The sequence below is a fragment of the Poecilia mexicana genome, unplaced genomic scaffold (assembly GCF_051168715.1).
Source record: "Poecilia mexicana isolate PSO_F unplaced genomic scaffold, ASM5116871v1 scaffold_6, whole genome shotgun sequence".
Classification (NCBI taxonomy): domain Eukaryota; kingdom Metazoa; phylum Chordata; class Actinopteri; order Cyprinodontiformes; family Poeciliidae; genus Poecilia; species Poecilia mexicana.
This window is the reverse complement of record NW_028263375.1, coordinates 24,892,810-24,907,286: the sequence shown is the minus strand read 5'-3', so window position 1 is coordinate 24,907,286 and position 14,477 is coordinate 24,892,810. Positions and strand designations below refer to the sequence as shown.

General features: G+C 39.8%; 1 protein-coding gene across 1 annotated transcript in view; it reads left to right on the top strand.

Annotated features, from left to right (window-relative positions):
• Nucleotides 1-14,477, top strand: part of nell2a (neural EGFL like 2a) — a 97,987-nt gene that overhangs the window by 18,070 nt on the left and 65,440 nt on the right. The window contains exons 4-9 of the mRNA XM_088006476.1: nucleotides 1,041-1,214; nucleotides 2,724-2,820; nucleotides 6,668-6,740; nucleotides 7,280-7,362; nucleotides 8,792-8,920; nucleotides 12,249-12,351. Of these exons, the coding sequence (XP_087862602.1) occupies nucleotides 1,041-1,214; nucleotides 2,724-2,820; nucleotides 6,668-6,740; nucleotides 7,280-7,362; nucleotides 8,792-8,920; nucleotides 12,249-12,351 (659 nt within the window). The remainder of the gene's footprint in view (nucleotides 1-1,040; nucleotides 1,215-2,723; nucleotides 2,821-6,667; nucleotides 6,741-7,279; nucleotides 7,363-8,791; nucleotides 8,921-12,248; nucleotides 12,352-14,477) is intronic.

Below are 14,477 nucleotides of genomic sequence, written 5' to 3'. Positions count from 1 at the left end.
GATAAATTCAAGTAATTGACCTTAATTGCAGTTGCATTCAAAATGTAAAACATCTCATTTAGTCATATCAACAGGTTGAACGTCTGCAATCAGTTAGCATCTATGTGTTTCACACACTAGCTAAACAAACGCAGCAGCTCCATTTAAATGCTGATGTATTCGTCATCGTCCACAGGCGCTGCAAGCACGGAGTTTGTAATCGCGAGCCGCAGACCCCGTCTGCACCTGGTATGCCAATGCTTCTATTAGTTTGTGCTAGCTGAGCCGTTGGACGATCAGAACAGCAATCTGACTTTCACATAATGCACTGATTGAACAGTTTGTACATTAAAGTCAGTCCTGAGCAAAGAGCTCCCAGGGATGTTAATGACTTTCCCCCACCGCTGATTAGCTTTCCCGGCCGCTCAGATTCTACAAAGCAGCGCTGCGTGGTTTCATTTGGAAATGTGACAAGGACTAATTCAGCATCAGAAGTGTAAGCGAGTGCACTTCCAGAGCCAGGATTAATGTGCATGCATGGCTAGGGGAGAGTAAATCTATTAGATGTGGTTTGCAGATAAATCAGTTCTATTGCTACTCTTTCATGAGCATCTTTCTTTCTTTTTCTTTTTTTTTTACTTTGAATGCGTTTCCAGGAAGCAACTTTTCTTTAACTAAGTCTGCCTTTAAAAGCAGAGGTGATGTGTGCGTGTGTGTGTGTGTGTGCGTGTGTGTGTGTGTGCGTGCTGGCAGCTCTTTTCATTAATGTCTTGTGGTTGGTAAATCTCAGTGCTGGGGAGAAGAGGATTCTCCTCGAATACTAATACTCCAATGTAAACAGCCGAACACATAGATGCTCTCCATTGTTGGTCGCTGCTGATGTTGCATCTACCAGCCGTATAGCTGCTGGTGGCTTTACATTTAAAATACTATTGCTGATCTGAGGAATTTGAGGACACATTTTCAAACGATCGAGGCGTTTAACTGATAATGGATGGGGATGGATGTTTTTTTTTTTTTTTTTATCATGATGGGTGACTGGTGCTACTTTAATTTTTTAGGTTTCTGGAGCTGGAGAGCAGTGGCCAGCGCAGCGAGGTGCGTCTTCATTACCGCACCAAAAGCCACCAGGACCACACCGAGGTGTTCCCCTACAGCCTGGCCGACGACCAGTGGCACAAAGTGTCCGTGGCCGTCAGCGCCTCCCACATCATTTTACACGTCGACTGCAACAGGTAAGAGTTTTGGGATTCGTCGACCGGGTCTTACAGAGACATTCGTCCTTGAACTATTTCACTCCTCGTCTTGCTGCAGCCGCAAACTTTTGACGTAAAAGTAAAATGAAACGTCGGAAATTGTGAAATGAACGATACGCGATTTTTTTTTTTTTAAATCAACTTTAGCTGTAATTTCTATGCTTGAAATGTTAACACAATGATTCATTGGAGAAACCATTTTGCATCTGACAGAAACGACTCAATTTTGTGAAAAAAAATCGTAGAAAGTGTAATCATTGGAATTAATGCTACAAATATGACAGAGTATTAGGGTAGGAGTAAGAAAATAAAAGCAGATGCAATTACGAGAATAAAGCCATAAAATTACAAGAATAAAGACAAAATATTACAAGTATAAAGTGATGATATTGCAAACTTGTACGAGAATAAAGTCATAAAAATTTGAGAATGGAGTCGACATGCTATCAGAACAAAGTCGTGGTAATGTGAGAATAAAATCATAATATCACTAGAATAAAGTCGGAATATTATGAAAACTACGACACAAAAAAGTCAGTCTCACAACTGCGGTGAAATGAGGAATGTAGAGACTACAAAGCAAATAAGTAAAAGTAAGTAAGTAAGCATTACAAAGTAATACTTTGGTATTGGTTCTACAAATAAGGAAATACTTAATCTGTTGACACATTTGCATCACATTATCATCAGTAGCAGGACACATTGCGTATTATGACTTTATACTTGTATTATTTTGACTTTATTATCATTATGACTTCATTCTTGTAATATTGTGAGCATTCTCATAATCTTATTTCATTTTTTTCTCGTAGCCCTAAAACTCCATCATACACAGACATAGAAGCTGAGACGATAAGAAAACCGTATATATTTTATCATCACATCAGCTGCCAACAATAAAGCATCCGAGGTTTCTGCTCAGTTTGCGTCTGCAGTGGTTTTCCCCATTTAAACACAACTTTCATTACATTTAGGCGAAACGCTTTCGAGGGATTGCAACCTTATCTTTTTATTGCTCGTCCCAAATAACAGAACCTGCATCGCTGACCTGTAATAGTGAGTCAAACTGATAAAAAAAAACAAAAAAAAAACCTCCTCTGCTGATTTCCACAAAAGTGTTTCACGCGAATTGGCAGTTGCCAAGGTTTCAGTTAAGCTGACCTCACTTCCTCCATTTTACGGAGACCTTGAATTGTCCCGCTTTTTATATTCGCACCTGTTGTATGAATTTTATTGGGGGTGTTGCAGCTTGCGTGTGACGATGCTTACCTTGGCACAGCAAAAGGAAGCAGACGGCGTCACCATGTGCGCTGCGGAGAGACGGTGACTGTTTGCGCTGTCCTTCGGGGGGAAAAAGTTTACAGGAGGATTTAAAAGAGCAGCTCCGACAACACGGAGAGAAACTGATGCCATGAAAAGAGCAAAGGCCACCAGTTGTGTGTTTAAGAATGCCAACTTTAAGTCTGTGATGCTTTTGGTTTTTTTTAGGATCTATGAACGGGTGGTGGAGGCGCCATTTATGGACATTCCTGAGGATACTTCCTTCTGGCTCGGACAGAGAAACTCTGCTCACGGCTTCTTCAAGGTCAGCACTTCTCCCCCCACCCCAGAATATATTAATGCTGATGCCCGTCTTGATCTGTCATATTAGCTGGCAGCTTCGGGCGCTATCTTTCCTCCCCAAACCCAATTTTGGTTCGTCTTCTCATTCTGCATTTGTCTCATTTGGGGTTATTTATTACGGCTCTGGGATTTAATTGCATGGATTTCTCAAGGCTTGCCATTTTAATTTGAAGGGGTTGTTTGACTCACTCTATTAAAATAGAGATTTTTTTTATTATTGTTATTTTCATCATTGTTTGTTCTCTTTTCCTTGGTCTGCAGCAAAGCCCAGCACAATTATCTCAGCAACTCCCACAATGCTGATTTGGGAGAGAGATCATTAAATAGCCTGTGGACTGTGCTCATTAAGCCCAGAATCTACGGTTCTGTTTTCCAGTCGGAGACAAACAGTACATCACCATTTACGTACAGCGATGTGCTTCAGAATGTCTCACCTGGGGAGACGCTTCAGTGCAGAAATATCACTCTACCTCCAGGTGTTACTATTAAAGTCAGTCTGCTTCTGACCAGCTCTGTGTGTGGTGATCTTGTGCATATACGTACCTGTGAGTACTTCACCCATTGCTTATTTTCACCGTGTTAATGGGTTTCGGCCACAGATCTCATCCAGCAGCGTCCCTCTTTGATTTTGTGCGTCTTGATTAGTTGCTAGCACGGCATGTGACGTATGGACGGCATGCATGTGATGAGAAAATAACTAATGAGGCACCGAGAATGTGAGTGCTGATGATGAAATTATAAACTTTTTTTTTTATCACTCTTGTGCTGCCAGATTGTGATAACAACATAGATATTAGGTGTAAATGTTGTCAATAAGATTAGATATTTTTGGCATTAATTTTTTTTTTTTCAAAATAAAATCAGGTAATTAAAAGGAAACCTTTTTTTTGTGATATGTTGAGATTTGTCTTCTGAAGGAGAGAGCGAGTACAAGACCTTCAGCAAATAACAGGAAGGCTGAACTGAGCACAGCAAAGTTTCTGTTTCATCCCTATAACCTTACATCCTGTTTCTGTCAAGATGCTGGATTTGGAAAGGCTTTAATAATTTTGAATTTGTTTTAAAACAGTATAGCACTCTGTCACTTTAATCAACATTAAGACATTACCCTTTCTCATCACATAAATAATAACACTTTGTAGGATCTGAATTGACAACATTTAATTTCCCTTTGGGCTCAATAAAGAATTTGTGAATTTGAATATGAAATAATAAGTAATAGAAAGAAGGCAGAATGTTTACAGTGCTTCTTACATTCACCCAGTTGCACTGATGCCTGGATGTGACGTTTGCTCAATTTGAACCCTTCTCTCCAGAGATCAATTATCACAGATAAGACAAGCTGACTAATATTTAGAATGGAAGGCAAAACTGAATAAGTTTCCAATTTCATTTTCATTTCATTTCAGTTGTGCAGAATCTGTAGAGCATTAAGTGTGAATAAAAGTTTATTTCATGGCATCAGATGCCATGAAATAAACTTTTATGTTTTTATTAAAAAAAAAAAGTTTAATCAGGACCATGTGCGCCTTGTGAGCCTCTGAAATCAGTTTGTCTCGCTACAGATGGCGTCTTTTTTCACATCAGTTTAGAAAGTGGTTGATTGCTCCTCATTGTCTTAAATGTCCAAGCAGATGAACAGTTACGGAGAATTAAAATTACAGCAATCGTAATGCTGAATGGGTCGGGGATTTTCTTCTTAGGTTAATTGTTCTTTTACGTTTTAAATGGCGCTAAAAATGAAAAAATAAATATTTAAAACAGTTAAATATTCCTCTTTTCCTCTCTGTATGCTTAATGTAATTTTTCCATTTACCGTTAGCGCTCGGTAGAATATCCCAGGAGGTTGATTTTTCATACATCAGTTCATTTATTAGACACCTGACGGCTCTTTTCCTTTCTGCTCTCCCAAAATGATCCAATAAAATGTGACAGATTTCATATAAATCCACCCGGTTACTCAACCTCACTCACAAATTTGTCACATTAGTTGGTTAAACGCTTCACTGTGACTCTATTGCATGTTGTCGTTCAAGGCAGAATTCATCACAGCGGCTGGAGGTTATGAAATTTGCACCGTGGCCACAACAAATGTACTTTTTTTTTTCGTGGTTTCATTACAATTTTGATCCCCTATCTGCTTCCGTTTCTTTTTTTTCTTTTTCATTTTTAGCACTCGCTCGTGAAAAATCGGCGCGTCATTTCGGCTGGATTTTAAATTTACGGCCAGCAAATTGAAGTGGCAAGACAATTTAAAAAACAATTTCTCCTAAGTTGTGCTGCTCCACTTCTGTAGGGGTAATAAACGCTCTCGAGGAGTGTACTGTGCCAGGTTGCCATGGCAACTGAGTATCTGTGTTTAGATGTGTACGTTTAAGGGGTGGCTGGGGTGTGGACAGAGAACAAAAGGCTATCAGTTTGGGTCTTATGCATCACGCCGAGTCTCTGAGCCTAATGTTCATGCATGTGAGAAAACACCATACAAAACTAGCAAGTTCACATACAATCTAATTGTTTTTTTAACCTAACTTCCTCCTGTTCTCCATATATGAGATGATTCAACAGCCAAGGAGATAGGTTACGCTCAGACTGATAAATATGGTTTTGCTCGCTCTCAGATTCACTGCCTTTTCCTTCTTTTAGCTTGTTTAATTCCAGAGATCCGTTCAGTAAACAGGTTTTTATTGAGTCATGGCTGACTTAATGTTTTTTTTTGCACCTTGTTTCTTTAGCTGGAGTTAAGTGATTTTATTTTCATGCACCTATTTAAGATTTCAACAGTTTAGCAATCTTATTTTGCAAGGTTAATGCTTGGATTTTATGTGAAAGACCTACAAAAGATGCATAAATGTGTGGTGGGTGGGGGCGGAGGGACAAAAAAAAAATCAGATTTAAGAAAAAAAATGAATTCCATCTATGAAATGTATATTTGACATCAGCTCTGCTGCCACAATGCTTTGGAGAAGCGTCTCCTGAAGCAATTACATCTGCAAGTCTTTTAGGTTATGCCTCTTTCAGCTTGGCACACTCAGAGTCTGAAGTTTTTGCCCTTTCCTCTTCAAAATGACCCAAGCTTAGTCAGGCTGAATGAATAGTGTCTGGATATTTTCCTTTAAGGCTACAGATCTTCTGTGGCCTCTTAACTTAACAGGCTTTGTTCCAGAATTGCACTGAATGTTAGCTACTCAGCTATGCGCCCTGCTAGCCAGCCTGCAGCTCTTTGTTTTGCTAAAACAGATGCTAACTTTCATATACCTTGTCACAAATACTTGTTTTTAAAGAGTGTTACCTTAAAAACTTGTTCCAGAATTGCACTGAATTGTGCACTGAGGCTAGCTACTCAATTAGTGGTGCTATATGCCCTGCTAGCCAGCCTGCAGTTAGCCGTGTGTTTTACTGAAACAGGTGCTAACTTTCATACCTTGTCACAAATACTTGTTTTTAAACAGTGTTACCTTAAAAAGAGTAATAGCTAGCATTTTTTTTAAGTTTTAAGCAGCTAAGTCAACCTCATTTCTAATAAATCCAGGGAGTTTACCTTTATGTAGCCATCAAACGCAGCTAGCTAACAGCGCAAAGAAAAAGGGGGATAGTAAGGCTACTCTATGAACCCAGAAAAAGCTCAAAGGGGATTTAAACTGCACGAACAGAAACCTTTTGAAGGTGTTAATATCATGAAACCAGAAACTGGCCCGTGCCTACTTAGAAAGCTTTATCAGGTTCTTAGCATTAACCTCTGTTATCTAAGTTTTACAGTCTCTCTGTTCACTGAAAGCTAATGAAAACGCTGCTTGTATGTCTGCATGCAGGGAGTGATGCAGGACGTAGAGATCCTGGTGATGCCGCAGGGATACATCTCACAGTGTCCAGATCTGAACAGAAGTAAGTCTTTCTCATCTTGTTATAGAAAATGTATTTTATTAGGATAACAACTCATTTAATTTACACTTAGTGAGACTTGACTGTTGTATTATTTTCTGGTTTAAACCTTGGTACCTGTTGTATAAAACTTTGATAATGTTTTCTTTTTTTTTTCTTCAATGGTTCCAACTGCTATCAAGAGACAAAGAGAAACTTGTCGCTTCAGCTGGTTTACGCTCTGTGAAACTGTACAAAATGCACCAGCAGATAATACATTTAGGGTATCCTCATTCTGCACAAATATCCACATATGTATAATTTACATATCACGTTGAAATTGCTTCTCACGCTGGATCTGTGATGCTTGTACTTTTAAATTTGTTTACACAGTTCAGGTGTTTTATTCAAATGATTTTCTTTTCCATATTAAGAAGCTTTCAGACAAAAACAGAAGAAAGTTTTTTATTTCTGCTTTGTGATTATTTAATGAAAAAAAAAGTACAGTTAATGTATTTGAATATATGGTCTAAAATTGTTCTGTGTCGTATTTTGTGACCCAGCATGTCCAACCTGCAATGACTTCCATGGACTTGTGCAGAAAATCATGGAGCTGCAGGACATCCTGGCGAAAACATCCAGCAAGGTAATGTGACACGTTTCTGTTTGACATTTAATCCTGCTGGAAAAGATGAGTGTGTAGTCTTTTAACAAAGCGAGTATAATTATAGGTGTGGATCAAAGTGTTGCAACTGCCAAAAAAATAAATAAATAAACGAAGCAAAACAGAAAGTATCAACTTGTGAATGTTCTTCTATCAGTGGAAAAGACTGTTAGAGATATAATCCTAAGTTAGAACAGAGCTTCTTGTTGAAGTAGCTTGACTTCTGATGCAAATACTGATGAGCAGATTTATGGAGGCAATTGCAGATGCTACTTTTTTAGGCAAACCTGAGCTTTCACATTTTTTTAAATTCTCAATTTAGTTGCAAAAACATTTAACTGGCCTGCTGACAGTTGCGTATATCTCGATATATTACAGCCAGAGCTAAAAGCTGTGCATTCTCAAAGACCAGAGCTGTTTGAATCATGCCAAGTGCACAAAAAATACTATCTGGGAAACAAAAAGGAAAGAAACAAAACAAACCTACCTGATGTTGTTTTGGCTTTCCAAAAAATCAAAAACATGGCAGAAAATGTAGAATTCATTTATTTTCTCTTTAAGTTGTCTTTAAAATTGTGATCGCTTTTTGAAAGAGAGAGAGAGAATACAAGTGTTATTATTGTGGAAACACCAGCAGATGCTTCAACAGCAACGGTCGATAAACAGATGTTAAATAAATTAAGGATAGAGACGATCCATCAGACTTACACATCCCTGATAATGAGACAAGGGACTCTGGTGAGAGGGAGGTGAGCAGGCAAACCGCTGCACCCCGCAAAAAAACCCAATGAACCTTCACTTACGTGAAATCATCAGAAAATAATTATATACAATTTTTATGGCATTTTTGTGTAGTCTACATCACCAAATGTGTTTGTCACATTTTTGACATTTTTTTTAAAGTTAATTAATTTATTATTATTTTCAGATGAATGGCTTTAACAATCTACAGTTTCACTTTCTGATGTAAATATACCATTCTGATGTCTTTAGTCAGACAAATCATTATAAAGTTCAGAGGAGCTGGATCTCTCGGTTAATCAAAAATGCAAAAAAAAAAAAAAGTAAAAAAAAATCTCTCAATGATCACGTCACTGCACCTGATGTATTTTTGGCCTTAAGAATTGACATTAAAACAAAAACAAGCAGCAAATTGCTTTCACATAGATATTATTCACACAGTTCAATCTGCTTAGTAAATCCTGGTGAGAAATAAAGTAAATGTCCGGTGCAAAGCTGTTGCCAAAAAAAAAAACGAGGAGATTGCTGCTTGCCTCCCTCCGTTCCGCGAAAGGTGTCAGAAGCGCCAATTTCTGCGTACGGATATAGAAACAGACAGAATCTGACTGGAATCCTCCGTTCTTGGCTCGTAACGTTTTGTTTCTGCGTGCTTTCCGGGCGGGGCGAGCAGCTGTCCAGGGCCGAGGAGAAGATGAACGGGCTGGACGGCTGCTATTGTGAGAGAACCTGCAGCGTCAAGGGGGTCGTCTACAGGGAGGACGAGGGCTGGACAGATGGCTGCAGGAACTGCACGTGCACGGTGGGACTTCACACCTTGACGTGCGTGCGTGTGTGTGCATGTCTGTGTGTGTGTGCGTGTGTGTGTGTGTGTGAGTGAGAGGGAGAGAGAGAAAAACTCAAATTTAATCTCCCTGTGTGTAAAAGAATGAATATAATCAAAAATTATTTGCTTATTACGGCTGGTTCTTATGTTTACGAATGTCTGAGTGAGTAATCAAATAAACACTGTAATTAGGTGCGAGAGCGTGAGGTTTGTGTGCGTGTGGGAACATGCATTTTTAATCATGTCTGTGTTGCTGTTGTCTGAGCACACAGCTCAGTTATCCATATGTGACGCACACATGTTCACTGCTATAAATGTACGACTTAGCTTTTTACGTTTATGTTTGATTGAGTTCGCAAATGTTGGAGTTGGATAGACGATTGGATGTTGAACTGCTGCAAATTGCTGTCATTTGCTTGTATTGCCATTTTTTATTCATTTATTTATTTATTTTTAGTACATTATGAGATTTTCTAACCCCAGAAAAATGAAACTGCTTCCCATGGTGCTCCACGCTGAACACAAACAACTCCGCTTTGGATTATTATACTCCCAGGCATTTACTTTGCCATATAAAAAGTGTAAAGAATTATAAATGACTGGAGATATTGGGCCTGTTCCACATCAGCGAGCAGATTTCACCGTTTGTCAGCGTGCTCCGTTTTGAAACATGGCTCTCACCGAGGAGCTACTGAACTGCTCGATCCAGCCAATCAGATACCTTCACGCACCGGTAACCAACATGCAATGAGAGAGGAAAGAAAAAAAACAGAGGAAAGAAATCACATATCTCTTAATGTGCTGCACCTAATTGCTCCTGACAGATGATAATTACCATCAGGGATTTGTTCAACCCACTCAACCAATGGAATAGCTACATTCGTTATAGGGACGCTGTTTTTGCCGTTACCCGGCTGCAATTAAGGAATTAGATGGGATGCGCTTACCTTATGTGCAGCAATTAGATGTGACCTTTAAAATTCAAAGGTGAGGCATTAAGATGTTATCAATTATGTGGATCAGGTTCATAGATGTTGCTGTCACAGAGCTCTCAGCCGTGAAAACGATGTTAATTACAGGCATAGCAGCCAGAAAGTAGACGCCACTGGAATGTGTTGCATGCACTGAGAAAATATAGCTTTCACAAACCAGTTATTTATTTACCGTATTTTTTCGGACTATAAGTCGCTACTTTTTTCCCCGCTTTGAACCATGCGCTTACAGCCCGGTGCGGCTTTTCTGGGGATTTTTATTCAACCACCAGGGGGCGCTTTAGCAGGAAGTGAATCATTGGAAGTCAAAATTGGACACCCCCGATTTAGAACAAGCACATGCTAGCAGCAGGTACGACGAAGAAATGTTTTCAAACTCATATGATGCAGCTTTTAAGTTGAAGGTTAGCGATCTGGCAGTACAGGAAGGAAATAGAGCCGCTGCACGTAAACTCGGCGTGAACGAACCTATGGTCCGGCTTTGGAGAGAAGGACTGCTCCTTAATAAATCCAGCAGTTTTATTAGGACGCAGCCCTCTGCTGGGTCCTTATGGAAAACTGAGAGCGGCGGAGATCCCAGCGGCTTATATATGTACATTTCCAGTTTTCTTTCTTTCTTTTTAATTTGTAGCTGCGGCTTATGGTATGGTGTGCTCCATAGTCCGGAAAATACGGTATTTTTCTTTTAACTAAAGTGTGCTTATTGTGCTGAACTCTGGTGTTCAAAAGAATCAAGGGTTCAGGCTTTGCTGTAGAACTTTAAAATGGTTGTCCAACCTTATTCCATTGCTAAACCAACAATATGGGCCAGTTCTTTACTGGTTCTGTACAATAACTGGTTTGAGAACCAGCTTGGAGACCCACTGAAATTGTCTTATCAGGTAAATGTTTGATCCTCTCCCTGTTGTTTGCTGATCTTTATGTGGAGGACTCCGTCGCAGCAGAACAGTTTAACAACCCAATTCACATTATCTTCCTGCTAAGAAATGCTCAAATGCCAATTTATTTAGGTTAGTTAAAACAGCATGCGGTATTTGTGAACGCCACTGCAGACTTGCTTTAAGGATGTGTGGGTTTCATCAAAGCAACCAGGTTGTTTTGAATTACTCATGCTGTTCTCATGAATGGGTTTGGGAATAGCATTGTGCAGCTGTTTGCAAGGCATTAACCCACATGAATCAAAATAACTCATGGGAAATAGGAAGCTTAAAGTTGAGCAGTTTTATCTCAAATCTGGTAGATTAAAGTGAGCAAAGTTGTTGCGAGCGCAACAACTTTTTGATTGGCTGAAGCCTCCTCCAGCTCCTTCATACAGTCAGTTCCTTCCTCAGTTCAGAGTTGGTTCTGAGTTTTTATCGGGATCTTATGTGGAAAAGGTCATCACGACGCAGTTCGTGAAGTAGGCAAAGCAATTGCTATCTCATTCTAAGAACTTCTCACACACTGCAGAAACATAAAATCATACTAAATATTTTTGGTCTACTTTCCAGAGTAAGTAGACCAAGTGTACTAAGTGTATTTCAAGTGTACTAAGGAAATACCTTAGTACACTTGAAATAAGATGAAACCAACTTATAACTAACTTTTCAGCGAAATACGGGAACTTGTTTTAGGTCAATAAATCCTTAATATTGATGAAAAATTACTAGTTATTAGTGAAATAATCTGCCAGTTGAACAAGATCAAGTCCAAGTGGAGTTAAAATGTGTTGTTCAACTGGCACTTATTACTAGTACTTGTTCATTATTATTATTAGCTTGAACCAATCTCCTGTTTGTTGCTGAAAAGTCACTTGTAAAACTAGTTTTGTCTTATTTCAAGTGCACCAAGATACTTTCACTAGAACCAATTTAATTTACTCTGATACCCTTAAATGAAATCTGTACCAATTTTCTCCCAGAAGTCAGTCAGTAAATAGAGTTCACCTTTTTGTAATTTAATCTAAAGAAGGCTGCTGTGGTTGGTTTGTAGCTGGCTACAACACACATATGGAAGACGGTTCTCTCTTCAAGCAAAGTCAAATCAAAAGCCACGAGTTGAATATTTTTGCTCACGTTCAAAAACACTGCTCAGATTCTCGTCACCCTGTAGCAGCCATCCGTACCGTGAAATGTGGTAGTGTCAGCATCATTCTGTTAGGTTGCTCTTCCACAGCAGGAACAAGGGAGGCTGCTTGGAGGCGATGCAACCAGGCAGGGTTTGCACACTGGCGCGCAGCGCTGTATATTTTAAGAAGTCGACACGGGGAGTTTGATGGGGGCTGTGGTTGTTTGGTCACCGTTCAAACAACGTGATTTTTGTGTCTCCTGCAGAACGGCACGGTGCAATGCGAGGCCATCTCCTGCCCTCCCCCTCAGTGCCCGGCAGGCACGACTCCTGCCTACGTGAAGGGAGCCTGCTGCAAGGAGTGCCTGCGTAAGTGGAGTACTCTTAACCTCTGCACCTTCCTACACTTACGAAAGCACGGACGCTACAGCTCGGGCACACACGCACACACACACTCCAGATCAGAGCAGAACAGCCTCCACAAGCAGATCCAGAGAGCAAACACAACGCCTCCACCAGGGCTGCCTGACAATTGACCGGGGCTCCACCGTGTTGCTAAGCTACATCCTAACATGTCCCTCGAGATGAGTCCGTCCTTCCGGCATATACGCGGACCAATCAATTATTCACAAGCTGGCTTCAAAACACAGATGGCCAGCAGTCACACAGACGTGAGCCAGTGAATCTGGCTGTGCGCGATGAAAAGTACTTCCTATTTGTGGTGCGACACGCTGCCGCTCTAAGCAAAGTGAAGAGGAGCGAAGTGTTAAATGTTATAGGCCCAAAATGAGGCGCACGCTCGGCAGCGTCTCCATAAATGTCCATAACTTTTAGCGCTCATGCGTTCTGGCTGTGGGGATAAATAATTCTGTTTCATCACATTGCTACAAAGAGGGTCGGGTTTTTTCTTTTTTTTTCTTTTCCAAAAGTCTTTGAGCTGAGCAATGAACTCTTATTAGCCTCTTCACAGCAGCAGTCTGCATCTCATATTCTCTCAATTCCACTCTCATTACAAATGGATTTCAGTGGATATTATCCTTTCACACCATGGAATAGTTTTTCTAAATAAAAAAAATGTTTTTGTAAAATGTTAGAAAAAAACTGCCAGTGTCTGGATCAATGTCCAGCTTACATGTTGTTTATACAGTCTAATTACCTTACTCTGAGGTTTATAATTGCTTATATTCTTATTCTTAGCCTTATATATATATATATATATGTGTGTGTGTATATATATATATATAAGATCAGACCTTACATAAAAATACAATAATACAGAATGTATGGTTGCATAGTATTTCTTTGCAGATTTGACTTCACACGTAGTGCCAGCCGACTTCTTTTCAGAGCTCGCTCCTCACCAACTCCCACGTTCTTCTTCTGTTGCTCTCCGACTTCGTTTGCATGCGTGACATAAGACGAGGTTCGGCTCTGTCAGGAAAAGAAACCGTTAGTCTCAGGGAAGAATAGGCAATACTACCTTAACATTTTTATCTCATTGAGCGACATTTCACAACAGTTGCAACCCATCACATTTTAAAATGTTCAAACAGCAAAAATAATATTTTTTGTTAAACTAATTAAAGTCTATTATTAATTTTGCTAGATGCGTAATTCTTATCACAAGGTGTCCACGTGTCTTTAAAGTCTTAAATTTGTGAGTCAAAAATGAAGGCCTTAAGATGTCTTAAATTCCTAAATGAACATGTAAGCTGGCCTTAAATGTGCTAATGGTAGGTCTTAAATTCTGTTATGGTAGGAATATTTAATGTAGTCTTTTTTTTCTCGCGGGACTTTTCTGCCAGGCAAAAGTTTGAGTCGCACGCTGATGTCTTCATTGCATTCTGTGCATTTTGTGGTTGAGGAAGCTCTTACTAGTGTGGAGAATTATCTGTTCTCCATGCTGACGTCTTTATGTATGAGGTTACAGAAAAGTTGAATTCATGAATACAGCTGGTCCATTATGACCTGCTACCTCTAAGAGCTAACAGTCAAAAAATTGCATCCCACAGGAGGTTCCCAATCATTTGTCTCTCTGAGCTACGCCCCAAAGAGGGCGCTCCCGAGTGCGTCATCCCTTACCCCAGCTCTCATTTGCATTTCCTAACATGTGATTTCCTTTAGGTTTAGCTTAGCTGTAGCTTAGCAACTAGTGAAAAGAGATAGAAGGAAAACACAGAATTATTTATTCTCAACACTAATATACACTTGCTATAGCTAGCTAGCTTTGTGCCTGTGTCGTGTAAATTTATCTGCAGTTGGCTGGACGACATTCATTTTTGCCACTGGCTGACTGATGCTGCCAACCCATCCAAGACTAGATGCAAAAACCCCCAAAACAAAACAAAAAAACTTTTAGCCTGATCACTATGGGGCCTTAAGGCTGTAGAGAGTGATATGCAGTGTGAGAAGCATGAAGCTGAATTCACAGTTATTGGTATGCCTGATTGTAATCCAGGAAGTTTCCTCAGCCATAACCTATATTTACACTTTTT